General features: G+C 41.3%; 2 protein-coding genes and 1 long non-coding RNA gene across 10 annotated transcripts in view; 2 read left to right on the top strand and 1 right to left on the bottom strand.

Annotated features, from left to right (window-relative positions):
* Window positions 1-971, top strand: part of map3k20a (mitogen-activated protein kinase kinase kinase 20a) — a 31,254-nt gene extending 30,283 nt beyond the window's left edge. For 3 of the 7 annotated variants that reach the window (XM_061841353.1, XM_061841354.1, XM_061841355.1), the window contains one exon: window positions 25-970. In XM_061841353.1, coding sequence (XP_061697337.1) covers window positions 25-719 — 695 coding nt within the window. In that variant the 3' untranslated portion in view covers window positions 720-970. Of the gene's footprint in view, window positions 1-24 lie in introns of all 7 variants that reach the window. The other 4 variants (XR_009798101.1, XM_061841356.1, XM_061841357.1 and 1 more) reach the window with 4 other exon arrangements.
* Window positions 972-1,637: 666 nt separating this feature from the next.
* On the top strand, window positions 1,638-7,858 carry cdca7a (cell division cycle associated 7a). Its single transcript, XM_061842272.1, has 11 exons — window positions 1,638-1,727; window positions 1,814-2,056; window positions 3,410-3,550; window positions 3,630-3,752; window positions 3,850-4,050; window positions 4,132-4,206; window positions 4,624-4,812; window positions 4,892-5,020; window positions 5,932-6,081; window positions 6,158-6,294; window positions 6,389-7,858. Exons 2-11 carry the CDS (start codon window positions 2,036-2,038, stop codon window positions 6,423-6,425), a joined length of 1,203 nt encoding a protein of 400 aa, XP_061698256.1. The 5' UTR covers window positions 1,638-1,727; window positions 1,814-2,035; the 3' UTR covers window positions 6,426-7,858.
* Window positions 4,176-26,659, bottom strand: part of LOC133512539 (uncharacterized) — a 45,699-nt gene continuing 23,215 nt past the window's right edge. The window contains exons 1-4 of one of the 2 annotated variants that reach the window (XR_009798205.1): window positions 19,081-19,271; window positions 14,189-14,329; window positions 9,715-9,844; window positions 4,176-4,255 (exon numbers count right to left, since the gene is read on the bottom strand). This is a non-coding gene — a long non-coding RNA (uncharacterized LOC133512539). Of the gene's footprint in view, window positions 4,256-9,714; window positions 9,845-14,188; window positions 14,330-19,080; window positions 19,272-26,659 lie in introns of those variants that run through there. The other variant, XR_009798204.1, reaches the window with a different exon arrangement.

Here is a 26,659-nt window from a genome sequence, read left to right as displayed (position 1 = left end):
TACAATTTCTGTCATTTGTCTTAGATATCGATCAAGCTTGGATGCGCAGTGTGAGGCTGCGGCAGATCGTCAGGCAGAAAACGCAGAAACCCACCGCCGCCATCACCACCTTCACCAGCTCAGGAGCCTGCACTCTTACTCATTTCCTATCAGTGCACGAAAGCCAAGCGTCATCTTACGCAGCGGCGGCACGGCGCTCGCCCGTTCGCGCTCATGTCAATCCCTGGAATGACTCTCGCAGCTCCTCGCCGACCACCGGCCTGTCGACCAAACTGTCGACGCTGTATTTGGGGTCAAAGGGCAGCAGCCCGTGCAGCACGACGTCAGAGAGCACGTCTGAGCGAGAGCGCCCTCTCAGCGCCGGTATCGTGCACGAGTACAGAAGACAGGGCTTTTTCAGCAGCACGGCTGCCCAAGGGAGGGGCAATGCGAGAGGGGGCCAAAGCGCCAATAAAACTAACAAAAGCCCTCAACAGTCAGGGATGCCGCGGTCCAACAGTTACAGTGCCACACCGCAGTACCGCCAACGCGTGATAGCTGGCATCGTGTCAACGCCAGAAAATCCCAATGAGGAAGGGGAGGAGACCAAAACCAGCAGCGACGGTGGCTGGATCAAAGTCGAGCGCCACAAAAGATTACCGCGACAGGACAATAAACCGGTCAGACTTCGGTCGAGAAGAGGAGGGCGAGGAGGGCGGGGCGCTGGGGGAAGGACTTAAGGCAGCGGACACTGTACATGAATGCGTTTACCATCTAAATACTATTTTCTTACATGCTCCAAAAGGGAGTTTCACAGATGCATTTGATTGATTTCTTTTTACAATTGTCTGCCGTATAGGTAATTCAAATAATATATTTATTAAAGTTACAACATGACTATAATCGGTTGCTGGTCTCTTTTTTTAGTCACTGTTTTACTAATTAAAATAATCTCTGCGTGTAAGCACCTAACAAATCTTCAAAACATGATCCATCATCTGAAATACAGAAAAAAAAATAAATGCTTTGTTTTGAATAAAAACAAGTCACTGCAATTTGAAGATGGTATATGCTTTTTTTTTGGACAGCAGGAAGTTTCTAATGAAAGTAAAAAGAATATTTGATGTTTTGGTTCAGGTTTCCTGCATTTATTATCTTTAATTCCAATGATTTACCGTTTTAAGGTATGCTATGTATTCATATCATCGTCATATTCATAAAAAATGATTAATTGCTGTTAAGCTTAGTAGGAGGTCATTGAAGGAAGCAAAATTAATTAAAATTGTGGTGCACATGTAGTTAGTTCATTGACCTTCCCAACATATTTATTGTTAATGTGAAAGATGAATGAAATTGCGTGAAATATTTTCAGTCAATACCTGTGGAATAATTTAAAGTTTCTTCAAAACTATTAGGGTCGTTAAATAGTTCTTTTGTACAGGTCTCAACCCCATTCCAGAGTATAAAACACGGATACAAAAGAAACGTACTGTACTCTCTCAATTCCTCTGCAGATTGGAGAAAGATTGGCGGATTCAAGTAAAGCCTCCGGGACAAAATCGTCCACTCAGTTAAGCCTCCACCGCATATTTTGGAGATTTAAAACACGAATCAAAGTTGGAGGGAAATCCACTTTGTGACCCGCCCTGTATGCAAATTTCAAAGCAAAAAAAAAAAGAAAAAAAATTCGCGCCACACGAAAATACTTGGAAGATACATATATTTTTGTATCAAGAAGCAACTATATTGTGAGTGACATAATACGGATAAAGACATTAGAGTATGTGTGTTATCTCTATTGGCAATTATAGTCAACTGTCTGTCTGTCTTGCAGTACCGAATTGAAACTCGTTCCTTGAAACGAGAGGTTTGACATCGTCGCCTTCCAGGACATGGCAGTGGCGCGGGAAACGAACTCGACAAGCGCGCGCTAGTGAGGAGGGCAGAAGGCTCCTTTTCCGCATTGTTCGCTGCACAACTCGAAAGACCAGAGGCACCGTCCTTGTCTACATTCTGTCCGTGTGGGGGAACAAAAAAAACATTGAAGAGGAGAAAAATGCCGTGCACAAGCTCCAAGGTAACTCAAAAGATTTGCTTGCCTGTTCCTTGCTTTATTGTGCGACGCCAAAGAAGTTACACTTTGTTTTACACGAGGAACGACCCCTCCACTCCATGGTTTGCTGAGAGCAAACTTGAATCTGAAGCTTGAGTTTCTTCAATCGAAACTGCTCCGAGAATCTTAAAAGTTTCGAACTTTGAGAAAAGAACATTGGCATTTAACTCTTGATCTAATCAAACGTGACCATGGAAGCAATGTACATAGCTAACTTTCGACGAATACAATGATGTCCTCAATCGGAATGAAGTTACTTTCTATTGCAGTTTAAGACTGTAGAAGTTTGATATAATAAAAAAAAACATTGTTTTTTTGTTGTAGTTTCAACCAAGTTCCTTTCTCAGAACATTTGCGTGTGGGCTTCTAACTTAAGACCAAAAATGATTTTTTTTCTTAATGTATCTTATCAGTCCGTAATAAATGTGATTTGGATTTCATGCGTGCCACAATTTAAACGTTATGGGCTATCCAGGCAATTTTGTTTGCCATGAAAATGTGCAGCACATGCAAGACTTCAAAAACTTGGTTACTTAAGAACGGCAGTATGTATTTATTTATTTTCCATATTACCTGCCTAGACTTATTGATGTTTTTTTTTTTTTTTTTAAAGATGCTTTTATTTAAAATATTTGACCCCAAAAGTTTTGAACAGTGCTGCTTACATTTTTGTAGCTATACATGCATCCATCCATTTTCTTAGCTGCTTATCCTCACAAGGGTGCTGCAGCCTATCCCAGGTGTCAGCGGGCAGGAGGCGGGCTACACCTTGCGCTGGTTGCCAGACAATCTCGGGGCACATGGAGACAAACAGCCGCACTCACAATCACACCTACGGGCAATTTAGAGTGTCCCAATTAATATTAGATGTTTAAGGGATGTGGGAGGTGCCCGGAGAAAACCCACGCAGGCACGTGTAGAACATGCCAACTCCACACAGGCGGGGCCGAGATTGAACCCGCCTTGTAGCTACACAGCTGTGTGCATACATTTAACTTAACCTGGGAAAATTTTTAAATATTGGCATGTTTTTTTTTTTTTTTTTAAATATGTTGTTTTTTTCTCTTATTTTTCTTTCATAACTCTGCACATTCTGAAATTCCCTGTTTAATTTGAATCTCATTAAGAACTAAAATGTTTGGCCTTATCACTCATATTTTTCCTGAAAGACATTTTCTTCCAGGGTATGTGAGGACAACTTTATATGCACTAGTACTTTTCAGGTTAAAAGTAAGAGCACTTCTATGACTGTAAAAGTCACAACAGTAGCGTGTACCCATTAATGGGTTGTTTTCTTACTCCTGTACCTTTCCACAGAGTGCATCAGCCCAGCCTCCCTCCACCAGGATGAGTTTGAGGAGCTTCCGAAGTGTCCCCCTGGTTACCATGGAGACATCCTCGTCTTCCTCTGACGACAGCTGCGACAGTTTTGGGTCCGACGGGGGCTTTGCAAACACGGTAGTAATATTTGTTATCAGGTGGCAGTTGAGGTCGAGTCTCTGAATTGGCGCACTAACGACGGCGTTTTGTATTTTAGAGGAGCAGCTCCCGACTGTCGAGGCGGACAGTTCTCAAGCCGAAAGTTCTGGAAGGCACCGGGGAGGAAGATTCGCGTGCTGGGTTTGAGGAGGGGCTCATCAACACTCGGATGAAAGCGATGGTGAGCTAAAAGAAGGCACTGGGCGAAAATGTTTCAGGATTTTGGGGGGATTTTTTTTCTTTTTTTTTTTTTTAAATAAATATGTTCTTCCTCCCAGAAAGTAGATCCTGATTCTGAGCCTGCAAGGCGGGGCCCCAGGTCCAGCCTGCTGAAGGTGGCCATGACCTTCCCCACCCGCAAGGCGGGCTCTAAAAGGACCGCATCCGAACCCCTCCCTCAACTTCAAGTGGACTCTGACGAGGAAGAGGAGAACTTCATGGCCAAGAGAGCCCTGAATATTAAAGAGAACAAAGAAATGGTAGCAAAGATTTGAGTTAATTCAATAAAAACTAAACAGACTCCTTTCATGTGATCGTTAATCGTTTTTTTTATTTGATAGCTCGCAAAGCTGATGGCAGATCTCAACAAAATACCAGGATTCTTCCCCAAGCGAGGGACCTCTGCATCCACGATGGTAAAACAACCACCGCTTCCCATCCCTTTAGAAACTGGACTTAGGCCACCTGCAACGAGTGAAAATCGCTGACATAGACCATCGTTTATTAGTATTGTTTAAAAAAAAAAAAAAAAAAATAATTCATCCCTCCCGTGTGGCTTAAACACGTTAAAGCACACTTAAAACATTTTTAAAGGATTCCCGGGCATCTGCTTTGGCTTTGAAGAAATGGCAGACCATGGTTTGACATCACTTTGAAGAAAGGAAAAGACTTGCTAAAACTGTTCAAGAGGCAAAGCGTGCTTGCTTCAACTTGTTCATTTGTCACGCGAAGTTGACGTTTACTGTAAAATAAACCTTGTAGTGCTAAGCTCAAGGGCAACAATTTTAATGTACAGTATGTATATAACACTGTACTTCCTTATCCTTGTTCAGACCCAGCGTGCACCTCGACGCTCAATGCCCCAAAGTTTTAGGAGGAAGTCTGAGCGTCTGTCTCGCCCTCACACCCGTTCCCGGACCCTCACGGAGGGCCCGCCCAGCCCGTCGGTCGAGGAGGAGGAGCCGGAGGACAAGTTCAGCCTGGTGCGGCGAAGCCGTTACTACGAGGAAGTAGACGAGCCGGTAAGCTGCGATCCGGTCCATGCGGTTCTGTCGCCGACGCTAGTATTGAGCCTAACGGCTAATCTCATTTGCCGCACAGATCCGCCGCCGCTCGTGCAATGGCACCAAGGCCCTCCCTCACGTGGTGCGACCCGTGGAGGAGGTCACCGAGGAGGAGCTGGAGCGTGTTTGCTTCAACGTGAGGGAGAAGGTGTACCACAGCGTCAATGTGAGTCTGCTGCATCCACTTTTGTTTTAATTCTTCTGCTTTCAAAGAAATGTCGATGCTCGCAATGTATGGAACAGTGGTTTTCAAAACAAACATTGCAAAATGGCACACACTGAATAGTTGCATGTCTATGACTACATCAGCAGTGCTTAATTGAAGTTGTTGACCTCCCTCAAAAAGTTCTTTCATCGCTACAAGATGGCAGCAAAGCACTACTTTTGAAAAAGGAAGCTCCTCAATTCACTTCTATGTAATTCATTGGCTACAAGATGCTGTAAGATGGCAGAAAAGCCACAGTATTTTGGAAATGAAGTGGCTCCCTCAACTCCAACTAGTTCCTTGGCACCGAGATGCTAAACATTGGTGGCAAAACTTTAATTGTAGAACTCGATTCAACATGGTTCTTTCCCACCAAGGTCGTACAAGATGAGGTGGAAAGCACTACTCATCTACATGAAACTCCACAATCGACTTCAACTTAGTTCCTTGGTGCCACAAGATGTTAGGAAAAGCGTTGTTTGTAAAAATGAAGCCTCTAAAGTTCAAGATATTCCTTGGCTTCAAGATGGTGGCACACCACTACTTTTGTCTCAATGGAACTCTTTTATTCACTTCAGCTTAGTTTCAATGGCACCAAGATGCCACAAGATGGTGGCAGCACCCTACTTTTGTCGAAATGAAACTCCCCAAGCCAACGTGCACAGAGATGGCGGCGCAGGACTATTTGTAGAAATGAAGCTCCACAACTCACTCCAACATTTATTTTCTATATTGCAGATGTTTGCTTTTCGTGGCTGGGTCTGAAACCGAGTTGAGCAATAAATGACTCGCAGTACAGTGGAACCTCAATATCATCAAGGCAGAAGCGTTGTCGTCTGATTTTTCTCAAGATTTGTCTCTCTCGCTTACAGGGGACCACATGTCACCAGTGCCGCCAGAAAACAGTCGACACCAAAACAAACTGCCGCAATCCAGAGTGCGTCGGCGTCCGGGGTCAGTTCTGCGGCCCGTGCCTACGCAACCGCTACGGGGAGGAAGTGCGGGAGGCTCTGCTGGACGCGGTGAGTTCCCAAAGAATTACGTACTCGTTCTGATGATGCGACCCGAGTCTCAAACGCGCCTCTTTGTCCCCGACAGGACTGGCGCTGCCCGCCGTGCCGTGGCATCTGTAACTGCAGTTTCTGTCGTGCTCGAGAAGGCCGGAGTGCCACCGGCGTGCTGGTCTACCTGGCCAAATATCACGGATTTGACAATGTCCATGCCTACTTGAGAAGGTGATTCAAGTGTTCTTGACAAATAAATGTTTTTCGAGTCTTTTTTTTTTTTTTCTTAATGCTGTGGCCTGAATTGTTGTTGTTCTCTATGCAGCTTGAAGAAGGAGCTTGAAGGGCTGAGCGAATCGTGAGCAGCCAATTGGAGAGATGCTCGACTGCAAACTTTGACCCTTGAGTGTTCTGCTTTTCAACCCTCGAAGGTTCATTTGAAATTAATACCGCAGTTTATCATGTGGGACGCCTAGCAAGTTCTGATTAACTGCTATTTTTATGCCTATTTCTAATAATTTCACGGCATTGCTTTGAAATCTCTGTTTTTTAACTGATCCAATTGCAACTGTACACGGTTTGCTTTACGTGGCAGCTCATTAAGCCAACACTTCTTAGATGTATGTTCACGCTCCAGGTCAAGTCTGATTTTCCCCCCCGCCCTTTTTGTTTTTAATATCAATCTGAACAGTACCTTTCCAAACCAGGCCACTCGTATGTGGATCGTGAACAGTATCAATGCAGAGGTTGTACAACTGCACAGCACCTCATGTCTTTGCACATACGTATCTCTTCACAGTCCCTTTAAGATCTTGATTTGTTTTTGTACAATGAATGACTATGAAAAAAGATCTTAAAAAAAAAAACCACCCCAAATGTGCATCATGACCTGCAACGTGAACGCAGCCTCAGTTACGCCCCATTAGCGTGTGCCTGCCATGTAGCGAAATTAAACAAACAGCAAGTCTGCTGCAATTGTTTTAAGAATGTAATTCAAAAACTGAAAAAGCAGCACTTAACACTTAAAAAACGTTGTCTGCCCTCCTTTGACTATAGCTAAACTTTGTCTTTTCCAACCTTCAGTGAACCAAGACAGGTACAGTATTTAACAAAACACTTCATAGCGCACATTTCAAATGCCACAAATGTGTCAACCTCTTTGATTTCTACCTGTCCTTATAAGTCACTGGTATAGATAGTTGAAACAAAAAAAAAAGCATTATTTGTAGTAAATTCATTTTTGAATCAATTGTGGTAAGCATAGTTGGATAATTTCCCATTTCTTCTTGGCATTTTTAGAATTAGAAGTGCTGTGTGTTAAAGCCAGAGTTCACAAATGTGTACTGTATTGGTCTCTGGTTGTGCCTTATTTTCATTCTTGTTTTGTGTAAGTGGCTAAAAGAGTTTGCCGGTTAGCTTTCTAGGGAGTGTCCTGTGGAAGGGCACAGGCCAGGCTGGGGCGCTCGCCACGCGGTGATGGCGAGGATCTTGGCGTGATGTACTGTACCGCTCATATCTCCTTCATTAGACAACCGTCGCTAATGGCGTGGAAACAATTAGCGCACGCTAATGGGACTCTGGTACCTGTAAATCATTTCATCCTGCGCTCTGGCTCATTTTGTGCTCACCCTTGTGATTCTGGACACAAGATGACTGGAATTTCACCTCCTGTATGACTGCTTTGAGGCATAATTCAGCTCTGGTTGGGTCATTTTCGTTATATTCCACTGCTTGTAATGTGCTTACTGAACTATACATTTTATTAAATTAAAAATTTATAATCTGCAGAAACAAAGTACTGTATCACTTATGTGACTTGAGCATCAATTGCTGTTTTTGAAATAATTGACTGTTTTATACAAGACAAAATGTGTCGAATAACTTCTTTTCACAAGTCACTCCATAAATCTGTGGATAGGAAAAAGTTGACGCACCCTGAATCAAATGGTATTTGTGGTCTAGAAATAGGAGGCAAAGGTTTCAAAATGTTTTCCAGCATAGTCACCTGTAATCTGTACATTTGCATTTAATAAAACAACGTGGCTACACAAAACTCCAAATGTCATGTAGCTATCATCAGAACAACACAATCATATTCAAACCCATGTTAAATGGGAGTCAGCAGACCTCAAATCAACCACAAATAAAATTCGGATCTTGTACAAGGCTTTAAACCTGAAAACTGCCAACCCTGAACAGATTGCTATTTTATAGAGTTAATAATCTCCTACACTTTGGATGAGATCACCGGCATACTTGCTGCATTGTAGGTGTGGTGTTTTGGTTTTTTTTGGTCTTGTGTTTGCATTAAACGTGTACCTTCAGGACTTATGGTCAAAAGGTTCAAGCTTGCTTTCACTGGATGAAGATGAATTTTTGACTATGATTTTCAGAAAATACATATACAATTGTGTATTATGACATTTCACTGTAAATGAAGCTAAATTGTAATATGTGACAAATATCAGTCCCAAGGTGTGGGGTGGGATTGACAGTAGATACATTCATGGGAATCTAAGGATTTGGGAGTCACCATAGAACCACAATTAAGAAATGGTTTGGTGGCACCTGAAAAAAAAGACCTTGGATTTAAAGAAAAAAAAAAAAAGAAACTACCTCCAACGTATAGAGCTCGTGCACCTACGTCATCAAATCACGTGACATCGGCATATTGCCGGTCTAACAATACATTGCTTAATGCTATGTTGGTTGGAGCGAATGTTTAATGCTAAGTCACTTGAGCCAAAACGAAAATATGTCTTATAGCACGACATCCAGAGTTTTGTCTGATATCCTTAAACATTTAGAAGATGATAATAAATGAAGATACGTGGAAAATTGAGAGACACTTGGCATAGAGGATCCATATTTAATACCGAAGTCGATGTTTTCGCCGTTAAGAAATTTGACTTTATTTGCTTTCGCTTGTCTTGGACACCTGGATCTACACGTGTATGGTGAATAAGTTGTCGAGATTTACACGGAAGAGAGCGTAGAAAAGTCTGGACGCATACAAATACTTCGTTGCTGGATCTGTTCTCAATCAGGAATAAATCCCACATAGTGATGGAGCCACTCACATTTTTTCCAATACAAATACCGATATTTAAAGAAATGAACACTGGTTTTACACAAACTCGCATTCATCAACTATGATTGGAAAAAAAAAGAGCGAGTCAGCTCATACGTACTCAAAGCGTGTTGCGGCCACACGTTAAACTTCGGTAAACCTTTCCGTGACAGACTTTTTTTTTAAAAATATGCATTGTTCTCAAATGAGTCCAATGCGTTTTTAAAAAAAGAAAAACTGCTGGGATAGGCTTCAGCCCCCGTACACGGAAACGCTTTGCGACCACACGTTGAACATCGGTAAACCTCTGTGTGACTCACGGTTCATTTTCTTTTTTTAAATACGCATTGGACTCGTTTGAGAACAATACATATTTAAAAAAAAAAAAAAAAAAAAGTCTGTCGGGGAGGTTTACCCAAGTTTAACGTGTGGCCGCAACACGCTTCAGTGCACATTGGAGACGACTCCCTGTCGTTTCTTTTTTTTTTTTTTTTTTTTTTTTTCAAACTCATTGTTCTCACATGAGCCAACTTGGCATTATAAATACTTGGGAATTTGAGTTTATGAAGAATAATTCCTACCTGAAATGAAGTGATCGCTACACAGTCATGTGTATTTGTTTGGGCACCATCCATCACGTTTAACTGGCGAAATCCATCGATCTTTTCAGCTGGTATTCCATAGAATGATCTCTTTGAATATCTGTCTCGTCTGTTGTAACAACCAACAGCACAACAAGTCTCGGTCATTGTGAATATTCTGCTCCGGTTCAATGTACCCCACAATGTGGAGCGGCTCTTTTTGACCGGCAATATGGCGCCGCGAAAATGGGGATATCACGTGCACAAGCTCTGTAACAGTACGTGCACATTCGATTGAGAGCCAAAATAAGAACTGCATCTTCCCCCTGAGGGAGAGGCACTATTATTACCCCCCCCTCACACACACACACACACACACAAAAACGAAAACATTGTTACAATCATATGTTAAACAGTTGAAAGAGATACAATAACATGTATGACGGTTTGAAAGTTACAAAAAAAAAGGGCAAAATTGTCCAGGATTTTTGGGGCATTGGATAGGCGTGGACTGTAATGTAACATGGAAATTTGGGCTTAAGCGTATCTCTCCATATAAAATTTGAATGATTGACTACGATAGAATTGTAGAATAGCATGAAAAAAAAAACATATGTAAACAGTGAATCTGTAACATTTGCAAATCTATGATTGGCATATTGCTGATGTACTTGAGAATCCTGCTCCTGTATTAAATACCAATGATCTTCCACTTTGGGGTGATGAATATTTGGCCAAGTAATTGTTTACAACAGTTCAGCATTGCGCTGATCTGCTAATCACGCTATGAAATACAATATTTATTCATTAGAGCAGATTTAATGAGGCCTTGCGGTGCTAATTATGAAAACCAGCGTAGCAGCAAATGAGCAGCGTGTGACGGCGGGCTGCGGGGTACCACTAACCGAGGGACGGGGGTATTGTGTGTGTGGGTGTGTGTTGCAAGGGGAGGGTTGGAGGATGCTTGAAGTGGCGTCAGTGTCATGGCGCACACGGAGCTGTACATCACATGACAGGTCGCAGATGGGCCACGCTTCTCTGCAAGCTCCCACCAAAGAACCCTTTTGTTGTACTAGAGGAGGAGACCCGAGTGGATGTGCTTCAGGTGGATCGGGAATTTTGAAACCGTCTCTCCGTGTCCTAGGCACACATACTGTACTGCGTAGTGGGTGACTTTGAATGTCCTCATAATAATTGTCTCTATCCATCCATCCACTTTCTTAGGTGCTTATCCTCACAAGGGTCGCGGGGAGTGCTGGGGCCTATCCCAGCTGTCAATGGGCAGGAGGCAGGGTACACCCTAAACTGGTTGCCAGCCAATCGCAGGCCACATAGAGACAGACAAACAGCCGCACTCACAATCCCACCTATAGGCAATTTAGAGTGTCCAGTTAATGTTGCATGTTTTTGGGATGTGGAAGGAAATCGGAGTGCCTGGAGAAAACCCACCCAGGCATGAGGAGAACATGCAAACTACACACAGGTGGGTCCAATATTGAATCCGGGACCTCGGAACTGTGAGGCCAACAGTTTCCATCTGATCCACCGTGCCGCCCAGTTGTCTTCATCAGATTCTGAATTACAGATGTTTTCAAATGACCCTGCCAGATGAATAAATCGATGCTAAATCCATGATCAGAACAAAGTAAAACATACAACTACAATACAAGGAAACAAAAAGAACAAGTAACAACAAGTAAAACAAAACAACTGAAATCCTACAGCGTGATTTTAGGGTGGCTTTCCCAATCTGCATAGTGACATTTTGAGTGTTAGGAATGACATGATTATTAACATAGTTGTTTGTTGTTTTCCTGTAGTAATTGTTTGTGAGTATTTGACCTACTTGTTAAGTTGCGCTATGATTTTGTTTGTACACTGAGTAAAGTGGGGAGTGTGGAGATGACAACCGATCATGCCATTTTGCTCTCCACGGACAAAATGTTTTCAACATCAGCCAACAACTCCCTTTGAAACCAACACCTCCCTTTAGATCTTTCATCTCCTGTCCCTCCCTTGCAGAAACACCTCCCGGGTGAAAGTTTTCCCACTCTTGTGGGTCACTGTTTTGTGACCAATATCACCATGTTAGGGATGGAAATGAATCAAAGTTCATATGACTGTATTGAATCAATACAATTAGTGTAGCATAATGATTCTGTCACAAGATTGGGTTATGATTCAGCATTTGTATGAAGATGCACGTTCAGGCTGTAAAACATGCAACTTGGTAGGGGGTGGGGTTGGGCATGCTTTACAAGTGGGTGCAAAGTCACTTTGCAAAAGCCATGTAGCAATTTTCATCCCAGCAATGGCTTCCTGTTCTGTTGCCCACACAGTGCACATCGTCAGTCTTTGGTGTTCACAAACTTTGTAGCACCGGTTTAAGAAAAAGCATTTAAAAAAATTACTTAAATATTATTACTAACCTTAACATTATCTTTTATTTTGGGTCACTTTAGGAACGATTCTGATACTTCACAGTGAACAAATTATATTTAGGGATTTTTTTTTTCCTGACGACAATTGTCAAAACTGGTCAAATTTGGCACCAACCGTATTGTAAGGGCTGAAATCACTTCAAATGCTATTTTGCTAAAACAGGTTTCGAACACTGCAAACTTCTGCTATTTGTATGCACCTGCAGAGAAAAGCGTCTGTTTCACAGCATTACCAAATGTTGATTGACTGATATATTCATTACGGCTGCAGAGTAATGCGAAGACTGCTGATTTGCCTCCGAGAGCAGCAGGTCCATGCTGATTTGAGTGAAATGGAAGTCACGGGGCACTATCGCAATCTTTGGGTCAAAAAAAAAAAATAAACTGATTCATTTTAATTCAATTTGATCAGGCCTCTATATTTAACACCTTTTTCAGTTCCTGCTTTCAATACGTTTGTAATATTAAACACGTCGACAACTATTCACACTCACATTTACACCTACGGATGATTTTAAGTCTTCAACACGCGTGTTTTGGGGAGCGGGAGGAGGAGGAATCCTGCATCGTCCGACACAAGAGCTGCATTAAACATTCTGCCTTTACAAAGAGAATAATGCTCAGCTTTGAAGTGTATTGATTGACCAACATACTGAACGTAAAAATAACAGCTTGATGATCATGACAGTGGTACACTGACTTGTCATGAGGATAGCATCTCTGTCATTGCCATGGCAACCCCTGATCATTTACTGTTTGAAATGTATTGTGGACACACACACATAAATATATATATATATATATATATATATATTTTTTTTTTTTTTCTGTTAAACAGATTGACATGATTTTTGTAATCTAGCCGCATTGTACATTGCATTTTTGTCCAGGTGAAGTACGTTGTGAGTCCTCTCCATGAAAAGTAACACAGTATATAAAAGATACTTACTTACTCGATTCGTCTAGTTATATTGATGGACCAGCCAGGACACCTGTCATATTCATCATTGCACACTAGTGTTTGTTTGTTTGTGACACTGGTATAAAGCTTGCCATCCACAAAATAAGGACCCATATAGAAAAAAAAAAAAAAGTACTTCATTATGAAACTAAAATGTTTGGGAGCTTAACCTTAAGTAAAAATTGTACCTGAATAAAATGTTACAAAACAGATATTAAAAATGAATTACATGAGTATTGTTGTCCTGGTTAAACTGCATTGTTCCTAGGCAGTTATACTTTCACACAGCACTCGAGAGTCTGGGCTAGCACACTTTGAGAATACGATAACCTTTACAAGCTAACTTCATATGCGCTTCTCCAAACATTGAAATGCACATATCCAACTGAGAAGTTGTACACACGCCTGACTTTGGTGAGGGTAGCGTAGGCTCAATTCCCGCTCAATTATGGCATCAATATGTGACCAGTCCAGGGTGTAGTCTTCCTTTTGCCCGACGTTAGCTGGGATAGGCTCCTTGTGAGGATAAGTGGCTTGGAAAATGGATGCCCAACAATACTTTTTTGGCACAACTTGCTGTTCCATAACAAGGAGCTTGCAGCCATATCCAGCAAAATTTCAAAAGACGTCCCTTTTCGTGACTCGACCTGTAGCTCCGTAGATAAGATTCTGATAGGACTTGGGGCACTCTCCGCTAGGTCCACTTGCACCTGACGACATCTTATTTTAAGCCTCGCATTCACAAAATATTATTGTTTGACTATTAGCAGTCATCCTGGTCTCATGTCAAAATGTGAACAGCATGACGACGATAACGGTTTATACATTATACCTGTGCTACTTGAACCAGGAAATGTAGTTTGGAATTCAATTACAAATGAACGTCACTAGACATTTTAGGTTCATCCTAAAATTTCACCAAAGGCCAAGATCGCCGAGTGTAGTGTAGGTACGTACATGGAGAGGACACCATGATATTCGTGAAAATAATAGTTTGGGGTGGACCACCTAATCGGTCTCTCATAACGTAACAAAAGATCCACGTACGTATACGCATTTCCATAAAACAAACCTCCAGTGTCTCGGTGCGCACATGTGAGGAGATCCGTCCATAGTCAGCGCCGGAAAATGCCAGAAGGCTCCTTCTCCTCCTCCTTGCTTCCCTTTAGACTGCATTGTGATGGAAACAACACGGTGGAGACTTGTGACGTCTCTGCGACACATCAAAAGCAAAGACATGTCAACAGTTACTCCATCTTCCCAGAAATTGCCAAGTCACGCTAACAAAAGAAAGAAAAAGCACTTAGGAAGTGCACTTACTGCTGCTTTAAAAAGCAAAGTGTGATAAGGTGAAATATGCACTTGGTCATGGGAGCTGCAGATGGAAGGGGACAGTTGTGTTTCTCACTTAGTTGGCTTCTCCACAAATATGGATCTATACATATATGACTTTTTTTTTTTTACTTGTTATTGAGGATTGGGGCATCTGTACAATTACTTTTTTTTTTAGATGTTTCAATACAGAATACATGCTCAGTGTACCTCTTGTATTCTGTATCGAATACAGATGTGTTTACTTATCAAATACAGGACATTTATTGCTGTACTGCATGTCTCCGATTAAAAATAAAATCCAAGTCCAATTAAAAACACCTATACACATATTAACTTATTGATACATCATTAATGAGTAATTGTCGCTAGGGGTGACATGAAATAAAATGAATCCATGTTTAGCACAACCCACAACAGCAAATTTCGATTAGTATTATATTTCGATCCTTTCCCCTCCAAAATCCATTGTATTTTTTTTTCTCATGACAATACATTTAAATGTATTTTCTCCAATAACCACATTGACAAAGAATTGTCAACCAAATGTATTTTTTTAAATCAGCGACTAAACACGGTCTGTCTTATATAATCAAAACTAAACTATTGATGGTAAGCAAAAAAAAAATAGTATGCAAACAAATATTTTAATCAAACAAACATCAAATCAATATATTTTCCTTTCAGAATAAATAATGGTAGGAACTGAAATAAAGTGGATTATGTGCCTGACCAACAGAAGGGATTTTTCCATTTAGTTTTAATTAGATGATAGTACATCTGCATTGAAATTATAAAGCTAAAATAAAATATTGGCAGCAAACAAAGAATACTCATCTGAAGGGCCAATCAATTAAGTTTTCTATAGTTAGTTAATAATAAATAGTTTTCATTAAATAAAATGAGAAAACGATAAGCGCAGAAGTACGCAAATGGATAATTATTTTACTAACTGAGCAATCAATCATATAAATGTATGTTTGAATGAATAAACTAATCAATACTGATAGGATGTGGGCAAAAGTGACTTTCTTGCATGTCGGACATGTCCAACACGAGATGGAAATTTTAACGAATCGTTTATTAGTCGAGGACCGCCATTTATCTATTTTTCAAGGACATACACAGTTACTGACTCCACTTTATGCATTCAAAACAAATGTCGATATTTCTGACTCACAACGTTGAGATTTAGAGCTGCCGTTCTCGCGCGTGCCTAACGGGGGAGCTCTAATACAGGAAACTCCACCGCTCAAAGTTTCAACTCGGCTTGGTTATGACATTTGCCATCGGTGGACAATCCAAATAGTGTATTTGGAATTTCACCGCTGTGAAAGCTGAACACTGTTGTGAAAGTTGAGGTTTTCAGCATGAACAGTGCAGGAGTGAGAAGCTCAGGGGCTAATTATGACCTGGGGAACGGTGGGCCGTAATCTGTAAATCTATTCTTACCTCCAGTGAGAACTGGTACATTAGATCGATTTTATTGAGATCATACATTATAAATGGGGCATGGAGGAGCTTACGGCCTTGATATGGGGGTGCTCACGTGCTTCATTAATTTTTACTTCATTAAGTCCTTTCAGACCCTTTGTCACACTATTCGCCGCAGTGCTCGTGAATCTGGGATACAGGGGAGGACTTTTACAGGAGTGGATACACATTGGCCGTACAAATCTGCAAAATTGGACAGAACAGCACATGACACCCCTGCACAAGGTCAGTGGGTCACACGGTATAAACGCTTACATTCTACCAACTTGAACACTGGAAAACATTGAGTGGCACTGAGTTCATCAGTGTAGAAGTGCATGCTGGGAAGATACACGCTGGAGTACTTGGAGATTTACCGATTCAGTCTTGAGGTGAGTGAAGGTGAAGTAAAAGTTGTTTGCGCTTGTTCAAACGATCTGAGAGTGGAGTGACAAAACTAAACGGGCACTTCGAGGATTCGCAATTTTGTTGATTTTCGTGACATCCCTCTGTAGTAACAATAACTAAAAAAAAAAAAAAATGTAATGTAACGCTCATTAGTTCCTCGAGATACGAGTTACCAGACAAATGTTTTTTTGCTATAGAAGCCATCGTTTCAAATAATATTATTTTTTGCTTTGATTTTGAGATACAACCACTACATAGGGAGGCACGGTAGATCAGGTGGAAAGCGTTGGCCTTACAGTTCTGAGGTTCCCGGTTCAATCCTGGACACCCCTGTGTGAAGTTTGCATGTTCTCCCTATGCCCGCGTGGGTTTTCTCCGGGCACACCAATCTCCTCCGACATCCCAAAAACATGCAACATTAATTGGAGACTCTAAATTGCCCCTAGGTGTGATTGTGAGTGCGGCTGTTTGTCTCCATGTGCCCTGTAATTGGCTCGCAACCAGTTCAGGGTGTACCCCGCCTCCTGCCCGTTGACAGGTGGGATAGGCTCCTGCACGCCCTGCGTTCCTTGTGAGGATAAGCGGGAAAGAAACTGGATGGATGGAAGTACTGTATAGTAGCAGTACATGCAACCCATCTCACGTCGCAAATGGCAGCTTGGCCAAAAAAAAAAAAAAAAGACTCCCTGTTGAAGTTTACTGTCAAATGAAACAAAAAGATATCCACACATTTAAAACAACCACATCGTTTGGCTTTGATAGGTCTGTTTACAGTAGCTTAATGGTAAGAAACACTGCAAAATGTTCTACCCGGGCTAAGCATCAGTGTTGCATTGTTATTTAGGCAATGGATAATTGAACACAAACTGTGGAGCAAACCACATCGACAGATCATATCATTATTATAATATTCAATATCCTCTGTGAAGAATAGAGGCCCTGTAGCTCAGTGGTTAGAGCACTGGTTTGATAAACCAGGGGTTGTGGGTTCGTAGATAAGAAGAATGACGTTACTTTGGCTTACGGAGAAGCTGTGACCGTCTCCATATATACGCGTATGGCAGTAGTAACACCTCCCAGTGGCCAAGTTTTGTACACCAGGAGCAGCACAATATCCAATGAGTTGAAGCAGAGATTTTTTTTTCCTACTGAGCGCATTGTACCAAGAGTTGTACGATATTAGGATCAGCTCTCAGCCCGCCACTCGCCCAAAAGCCCGCTGGGGTAGACCTGAGGACAAGCGCCATAGAAAGTGGATGCTCGTCACTGGAATACATTACAAGCAGTTCACGAGTTAAAGCTGTTCATGCTGCACTTGTTAAACTCTCACTGAGCATGAGAAACATCACACGTGAGCGAGCAGCCACTAAGTGAGACGGCATGGACGCCCTAATATTTCATTTTACCTGTTGAAAACGACGCACAGGAAGAAAGAAAGGAAAACGGAAAAAAAGTAAAGAAGGAAGAGCGCCGCTGTCTGAGATAATTAGTGCCAGATACCACTTGGTAATCTTGGGGGATTGTTTCCACCACTTAAAAGCGGCATCCATTGTTTTCGCTGTGGCCGGCCACCATGAACAAGATTTGAGGACATGAGACCCACCAACCCTTCAAATCCCCATCTGGAAAATTATGTTTGGGTTCGCGCCATCTTGCAAGTACCAAAATCTTTGAGAATAAGTATTCCGTCACCCCCAAAAAGGCACTCAAGAAAATGAAACGCTGTAATTTTATTGTCAACTGCTATCATGTTCTCTTATTTAACTCGTTGAGCACAAACATATGTAACGTTGAGTCATAATCAATCCATTGGCATGATCCTATAGGGCACAGCTCTCAAACTCAAGGCCCGGGGGCCAGATCTGGCCCGCCATATGGTTTTATGTGGCCCGCAAAGGGTTATCTAGTGTCGACTTCCATGCTTCTTGTGAAAATTTGTACGGGAATTTCAAACTGTCATATCATGTACCATAAATAACATTAAAGGTCAAGCGTCATCCACATAAACATTCAAAAATAGATATTGTAATGAAAGATACACGTTATTCACTTCAATGTCTATACGAAAAAATAAATATGAGCGGATAGGGCGTCATCCATGCGCAAAGTTGCGGAAATGTCATTTGATGACATCCAAGTGGTCGCCATATTGGCTGCATCCCGTCCGTGACGGCACCAGGACATTCGCCATTGAAAACACACGGTGGACCCTACTGTGGGAGACAAACACGCCGCTTCTGATACAGAAGCTCTTTTCAAAGAAGAGAACATCACACAACCGATTTAAAAGTTACAGGGGCAATATTACCCTATTGTTTCGAGTCATACTCAGATGACATGTGATCACGGCCAAACCGCTTCCCCGTCTGATTCGTTTCCGCGGCTAAGATGAGCCATTGCGACCCAGCGCCTCGGTGCCTTATCATGGCGCCGAGCTGGGCTGCTTTACGGGGTTGTTCATAGCCGCTGTCCGTGATGAACAACACTGTCGAGCTGGGGCGCTTTACGGCGTTGTCATCACATGCAGCTGAGTGCGCCACTGTCGGCAGCGTTCTTCAGACCCGCCACCGTCCGCGAGCCCGGAGGCTGCGTGAGGCAACGCAGCAGCCTTCGCTGGCGAGCCTGACGCTCACGTCGACACATTTAGCACGCATGTCATACGTACGCGGATCTTTTGTTACGTTATGAGAGACCGACTACGTGGTCCACCCCAAACTATTATTTTATTTTAGTAGCTGTATACACACCTACCTGTCATTTGGAACTCATCAAGCTCTCGTCCATTGCACCCATGCAATCCATTTTTGCGACGAACCGGGTCTCTTGCAAACTTATGAAGGGTAAATCCATCCTCCCGAGTTTTCAAGCAATGTCCAGCAATGCAACAAGCCGGCATTTTTGGCTAACATGAAGGAACAACGAGCTACCTTCCCAGAGGTAAAACTAATAGAAACAAACGAGTCGACTTGAGGGCAGTCCCACCAAGTACGTCACTTCCTGCTTCTTCTCGAAAACAAATCCCTCGAGAGGATTTTCATGGCGGGAGTGACAAAAAGCCATATATGCCAAAATCGTCTTTTGTGGTGAAAAAACACGTGGGTCCATGTCGGCTGCCGTTTTTTCATTAATAACATACTAAAAATCATCCATTTCATGACAGTGGCCTTTTAAGATATTACAAAATATGAACAATGGTTGAAAAACTCATGGCCCTGGATTTCTGATTCCAAAACTAGTTCATAAATTGATGTGGTCATCACGGCCCTGTGAAGGAAACAGTAACTACGATGTGGCCCTTGACAAAAATTCATTTGACATCCTTGCTCTAGGGCTTCATAATCTTACATTACACTGTAATTACTTTATAGTAGACACGTTTTAGTTGGAAAGTCACCTTAAACAAGAAACTAAGTATTACAACAAAAAAGATGTTATGATAAAAACTTTCTCAGACTTATAGTTAATTCTCATGCAAATGAGCTCACATGCAAAAACTGATTAAAATTAAACTTAATATTCATTTGTTTTATATTCTCTTTCCATTGTGACGAGTGACATTCAGTAGCAATAAAAAAAAAAAGTCATTTTGAAACAAGAGAGCACAGCATGCACTTTTGAGGAACTTCAATAAAATACACCTGCTGGTAAGCAAACTGACGCAAAAAGATAAAACAATTCATAAGTGTTTGAATGTTGTTGGAATTTTCATTTTAAAAAACATTTTTGAGCATACCGCATATTATTCTCAAGTATTAAAAATGATTAAATACACAGTGAACAAATTAAAATCTTACTCTTAATCTGTGCTTTCTTCACTCCAAAGTTGAATAAATATCAGAAAAATCACAACTTTCCATTCTTATGATTATCAATCTCAGGTGGGGGGGGGGGTGTCATATAATTTCATGCGTCCCGCAAAAGTAAATCATGTGTGTCAACTTCATGTTTCTTGCAATAATCTGCACCAAAATTGCAAATTGTCTTTACTTTGAAATAATGTTAAAAAGTTACAAGCATTTCTGAGTATTTTCTAAAATATGTGCCACCAGAAAACTGTATTTGAATCATTGATATGAATTGGTGAATTTCCTTTTCTGGTGACGCATTCCAACATAGAGATAACTAGTTTTGAAATCACAGGACCAGTAAAATAGATTATTTAATTACTCCACTATTCAATTGATTTAAAAAAAAAAAAAAGGGGGTTGGTTTGGGCTGAAATATGTCCACTAAAAACTCACAATTACTGGTACTTATTTGAATTTCAATTCATGAAGTGGAAAAACCGCTTCAAAAAAAAAAAAAAAAAATTCCATTGTTCAAGTTCAGATTATAATACTGTACTCGATGCAATTATTCCCATTTGGCATTGAAATTCAAATGTAATTTAGAATGAGTTGATGGAAGTGCATATTTTAGCTGATCAATTTGTTGTCTACGTATATGTAACAATGTGATGAGGTCAATCTACATTTATACGGCTTCATAACGGCACAACTACAACGTGGCTCGTGACAAAAGTGAGTTTGACACCTCTGATTTTAGACGTCTGTAATAAAGAGACATGCCCTTAAAACAATTGATTCTCCTTGTATGAAATGATGAGTTCGAATAAAGTGAAATTAATCTCTAAATTCATTTTTCCGCAAATCCCCTCAGGCGCTCGGGGGTTGGGGGCTCCCCAGATTTCACTTTTGGGGGATCTATTTAACCAAAATAATCCCAAAGCTATTTTCATTTAAATAACACTTTGTATTTTGTGGAAAAACGTCGGATAAATATAATTGGCAAAATGTAAAATGTGACCCCGGGGGCAGGTTGCTCGGGCCACGCTGCTCGGGCTGCTCGGGCTCAGTCACAAAGGACACGTCTGGCACACAGATTGAATTTGTTCCCTCTCATGTTAAAGGCAGGAAAACAATTAGCCGCACGCCGGAGTGTGCAGCACTTGACACACTTTCTCACCTCACCGGGGCAATCGTCAGCGGAGAGAATGTCATTAGCGGCGGAATTTCACAAAGACGCCATTGTTATTTTTTCAGATTTCGGAACATTTCTATTAGGCGGCTGATGGAAATAATAAATGATGTTCTGCCAAGGGCCCCCCCTTCCGCAAGCATCGAGAACACAGCGGAGCTGCGCAAAGTTTGTCGTCAGAGATGATCAAACAGTCCCCGTTACTAATGGCGGCGGGCGACATGACTGGTGAATACTGATCAGCTTTAATTGTGGTGCCCCTCGCAGTCACTGTCTGTCAATGCAGGCCTTTGAATCGCCGACAATTTGCTCCGTTCCGGCTCTTAAATGGTGTTTCCAATTAAACGCTTTACAATTCACCATCTTCACTCAAGGTTAAATGAAAGCCGTTATTCCTGTCAGGGAGGTGATTAAAGGCTGCCCACATCCGCCACTTTCTGTGCCGGGGAGAAAAAAAAAAAACGAAACTTGGGCCTTTTATTCATTATATGCAGTCCTGTGACATAAATGCCCAGCACAGCGGCTCTTAATCACCTTGTTCACTTTAAATCTTACTTTAGGCCTCTTGTAAGAAGCATGGTAAATGACATTATTCTACATTTTCAAATTTGATGGTTAAAGCAAACAGTGGCTTTAATTGATAAGGATTTTTGTTTTCAGTATTTTCTTTGAGGAAAAAGTAGCTCAGAGTCATTCCTATAGAATCACCATTTCCGCCCTCCAAAAACTTTTTATATTGAACTTCATATTAATTTGATCATGTAGATGTTATTCTAGTAGAAATGCATTTGAGAGACACTCCGACATTCATTTTTTTTTTAATAACTCCATGCAGGCAGTTGATAGGGTGGACAATGACAGTGTGGATGTTCAATGAGCACAAGGCGGACCTTACTTAGTGGCATAATTCAATTAGTAGGGTGAGTGTGTACTGCTTCGCAAATATACTTTGAATTTCAGAATTTTATATCAACTGATACTTCACAATGACAGAGTGGACATATTAAGCAAGACAGCATCCAACTATGCGCATAATATGACAAAAACGAGATCATTCTGCAACTATCCACGGTTTCGTTTTCCATTGAAGAAAGACAAAATGTTGGTTGCAATGTCAGAGAGCAATTTCAGGAACACAAGCCAAAATCAGATTATGAAAACTGAACATATATGAACAAAGTGACTCATTTTTCAGTCAAATTACTGATTGTGGACAGCAAAAGCATGTCGATTTTTTTTATATAGTGCCACTTAACCATTACACACTGCAGTCCAGATCAATGTGTAGCGCATAAAACCAAAAATTGCGTACACTCCAAGAAAACAATATGTATAAAAAGAATTATTGTGCTGATGCGGCAACTTATAATAAGACCTCAGAGTTTGATTATTCTGCTACGGTTTCACAACGACTGAATGATTTGGATGAGGAAGCCAAATACACTTTAGAGTGCTATTGATGCGCTCTAGTACTTTTTCACGCTGGTTTCGTTTTATTAAAATTCAAGACTTCCCCCCCTGGGACGCGATAAATATTAAGACAATTTTGTGTTGATGTTTTGCCCACTCCAGAGTCACAGCAAGATGAATGTCACACCGTATTATTAATGAGCAAGTAATGTGGATGTAAAAGTGGCTTTCAGGTGTCTCCATGATGAATGCGACAACAGAGATGAGGAGCATGTTGACTAATGAGTATTGTCCAAGGATGTCACCCCGGTGGCCTCCCAAGTAGAAAGCCAACGCCTGCATTTCTCACTTCATTCACATGATGTTCAAAATTTACCATAACTAGCAGTTGTGCTGGTTGGTTAACAAAACATTCAACTGTTTTTGCAGTCACTTTTTTGTTCCATAAGAGACATAGAATGTGCTCCATCCATATCTTTTTTTTTTTTTTTTCATTTATCCACGGCCTGTTTTGAAATATCAGCAGGAGCTGGTTGAAAGTAGAAGTGGTCAAATGCAAGATGTTTTTAGGGAAGTTGCCAACAGACATTTCATGGATGAAATTATTTGTCAAGGGGTGGGTAAGCCAGGGGCCCACCAAAGTGTTAACACCCTTTGACAGACCCCCTCCCCCTCCCCTCTCCTGCTTTCAGCTAAATGTTTCCCAAAACACAGCAGTTCAAATGTTACTTATACTTGCTTGGCAGCAGCCTCAGATGTGCTGCGCTCAAGTGCGCCGCCCCACCAAGTCACTCAAGGAAACGCTGCTCTTATATTGCCTTTTTATCACTGGGAATGCTGAAAGTGGTCTTATCGCTGCCATACCATTAGTACCACCACCTGCCACACAATCAAACATCATTAAATAGCAAAATATCAAATACGTGTGTGCACTTTGATTGATTGGAGTGTGTACAATTTGTCACGTTACAGCAGAAAATAGATGATGGGCAGCAGACAACAGTTATCTTTATCAATTAACCTGCTAAAAAGCTGCTATGTCACTACCTCAAAATGAGAATTGTGGTTTGTAAAGGGGTTCTAGATGTACCAAGAAAAAAAAAATGTAATCTTTGCACTCTGATCTTCAAGGAGATCCCACATTATAAGAAACCAAAGCACACACTTTCTGACTTTTTTGTCATGCTGGGCTCTGTCAAGCTAAAATCGGTCTGTGTGTACTTGCCTTGCATTACCGTAATTTCCGACCTATAAGTCGTGATTTTTTTCACATGCTTTCAACCCTGTGGTTTAGGCGGTGATGTGGCTAATTTGTGCATTTTTTCTAACGGCCAGAAGGGGGTACTCGTGGGGAAAAGGTAAGAGTGCGACTGGGGAATATATGTGCCGAGGACTGACTGACCTTTAACGGTCCGGCCCAGTTGGCACTGTGCTAGCGTCTTGCTGCCGTGTCCTGATTTTTACCAATATGTTTTTTATTAACTGGCCCTGTTAGCATGGCACTAGCATTAGCATTAGCATGGTGCCACTTGCGGCTTTTACATAGCTGCGGCGTATGTATGTACCAAATGCTATTTCCTTTACAGATGTACTGAGTGAGGCTTATATCCAGGTGCGCTCTGTAGGCTGGGAATTACGGTAAATGGCAGCAACTGTAAGTTATGAAACCGCCCTCTGAACTCTGACTCGTCACAAAGGGGTCTATGGGTGCTAAATGTAGCAAAGAAAAGAACAGCCTATCAGAAACAGAAGGCGTGACCGATGAGAAGTCATTTATTTGCCGTGCACTCCCTGAGACACCAGCACCCACCCTGCACCTTTGTGCTGACCTCTTAGCTTGGTCTTCAGGAGGTTTGTGGACTATTTTTAAAAAATTGTCCCTTTAACAATTAGGAAAAAAAAAAAAAAAAGCAGCAGAGCGGAGGGAGCTCAAGCTTCTGAGAAGTTACAGAAGCAAAACGGAATTCACATTTCTGCTCAACAGGCACATTTACCACCTGTTTTTGTTTTTTCATTTGTTGAAGATGAAAAAAAATCTTACCGATGGATTTTGTTTTTTAATAACATTCCATTATAGAAATGTCATGCTACAATCGTAGCAGCTGTGGCTAACATTGGCTTGTTCAGTGTTAATGCTGACTAAACATTAACATTGCTGAAAATGATTTATCATCACCTACAGCCGGATTGCAACCATGATGATATACAGCACAGTATCACTCCCTCTCGTGTGATAAATCTTTTGCCGATCTAAAAAAGAATGCAATAGGAGAACAATAGGTTCCTATGCATTGCCTCTGATACTAAAGATGCACATTTGCAGCTCAGGGATAGCTTCCTTATGAATGAATATGTCTCCAGGTTACATGAAATCTCTCAAAGCACCAATCCTGCACAGCATTCCCAGCTTAGAGACCATTTAAAGTCTAGAAGGGGCCCAAACATCAGCAGTTGGTCTCTCTTAAACAAGTCTGAGCAAAGGAGAAAAATAAACAAAGCCCCTGGCGCTTGGCTTTAATGTATTCAATTAACTGGGGGTCCCTCTGGAGAACATTTGGATAAAGAGGCAGCATATCGCCTGGAGATGAATGCGCTCATTCTGCCAAGCATGATTGGAAACCTTCCTCAACAGGTTCTTACTTAATTAAACTTTCCTTCGTCTCACTTTTGAGGGAATATTGCGAGAGACACATTGAAAGGCGGGGAAAGTTTTGCTGCCTATTGGCATGTTGTTTACTGTTGAAGTCACAGAGAGGTTTTATTACAGCTAACATCCCCGTGGAAAGTCACCTCACTTTAAAAAACACAGAATTATCTCCAATTCAATCACTGACAATTATGTTTTGAAATGAGAGAAATTCACCAGTCGAGTCAGAGTGGGAGGGATAATTATGTGGTAGTCATTACTGTTCCTATAATAGCTCTGGGAGACATTCATGTACTGTATGAACATACAGTAGAGTTCAAAATAATAGCAGTCCAATGTGACTAACCGGATTAATTCACGTGTAATAATTCAGTGTATATCTATATATATATAAACATGCATGCCAAGTCTTGGCTTCAAACCAACAAAGTTAATGTCATGGAGTGGCCAGCCCAATCCCCAGACCTTAATCCAATTGAGAACTTGGGGTGACATCAAAAATGCTGTTTCTGAAGCAAAACCAAGATATGTAAATGAATTGTGGAACGTCGTGAAAGGAATCTTGGAGTGGAACAACAGCTGAAAGGTGCCACAAGTTGGTTGACACCTTGCCACACAGATGTGAAGCAGTTGTAAAATAAATAAAAACTCTGGTCATAAACTACATAGTAATTTAGTGATTCCAAAAAAATATTGAAAATGTGGATGCATCTGGCTAGTCACAGTGGACTGCTATTATTTTGAGCATTACTGCACTGCACCTGTTAGAAAAATCTATGGTGAAAATAGACTGGGCTATTTTTGAAGCCAAAAGATCAACCCCAACCCTCAAACACCCTCCCATCCTGAAAGCTGAGAATCCTTCATCATGTCCTCAGGTGAAAGACGTGCGTTAGCTTCGACTTCATCTAATTATCTTCGTCAAATATGTCTCAGGAGAATCCACTCAACATCCCTTTGTAGCCACTTTTCAGGTCCGTGCTGCTGCCAAGCCCGGCCAGAATCGACTATTAAAATCAAGTCTCTCATGAAATCACAGTTAACCCCCCCCCCCTTTCCTTTTTTTAATATGTGAGAATCAACTTAATCAACCTCATTAGGGCATCATTATGTGTTAGCTATTCATTATCTAGTCCTGGACCCTTGTCAAAAAAACACAATGACAAGAATAGAATAAAAGTTAATTTGATACAGAATATTACACAAGTAATGTGAACACATTTAAAACAAGCTCACAAAAGGGCAAATTACATCCATCCATTTTCTTTGCCGCTTATCCTCACGAAGGTCGCGGGG

This window comes from Syngnathoides biaculeatus, chromosome 14, assembly GCF_019802595.1.
Source record: "Syngnathoides biaculeatus isolate LvHL_M chromosome 14, ASM1980259v1, whole genome shotgun sequence".
Classification (NCBI taxonomy): Eukaryota; Metazoa; Chordata; class Actinopteri; order Syngnathiformes; family Syngnathidae; genus Syngnathoides; species Syngnathoides biaculeatus.
This window is presented reverse-complemented; position numbering and strand designations above follow the sequence as displayed.

What these genes read in the sequence shown, in the direction of transcription:
- cdca7a (XM_061842272.1), top strand. Translation starts at nt 2,036, where the DNA reads ATGCCGTGCACAAGCTCCAAG. An exon ending in ACGGGGGCTTTGCAAACACG is followed by an intron (nt 3,551 to 3,629) that starts GTAGTAATATTT and finishes TTTGTATTTTAG; the next exon opens with AGGAGCAGCTCCCGACTGTC. An exon ending in AGGTGTACCACAGCGTCAAT is followed by an intron (nt 5,021 to 5,931) that starts GTGAGTCTGCTG and finishes TCTCGCTTACAG; the next exon opens with GGGACCACATGTCACCAGTG.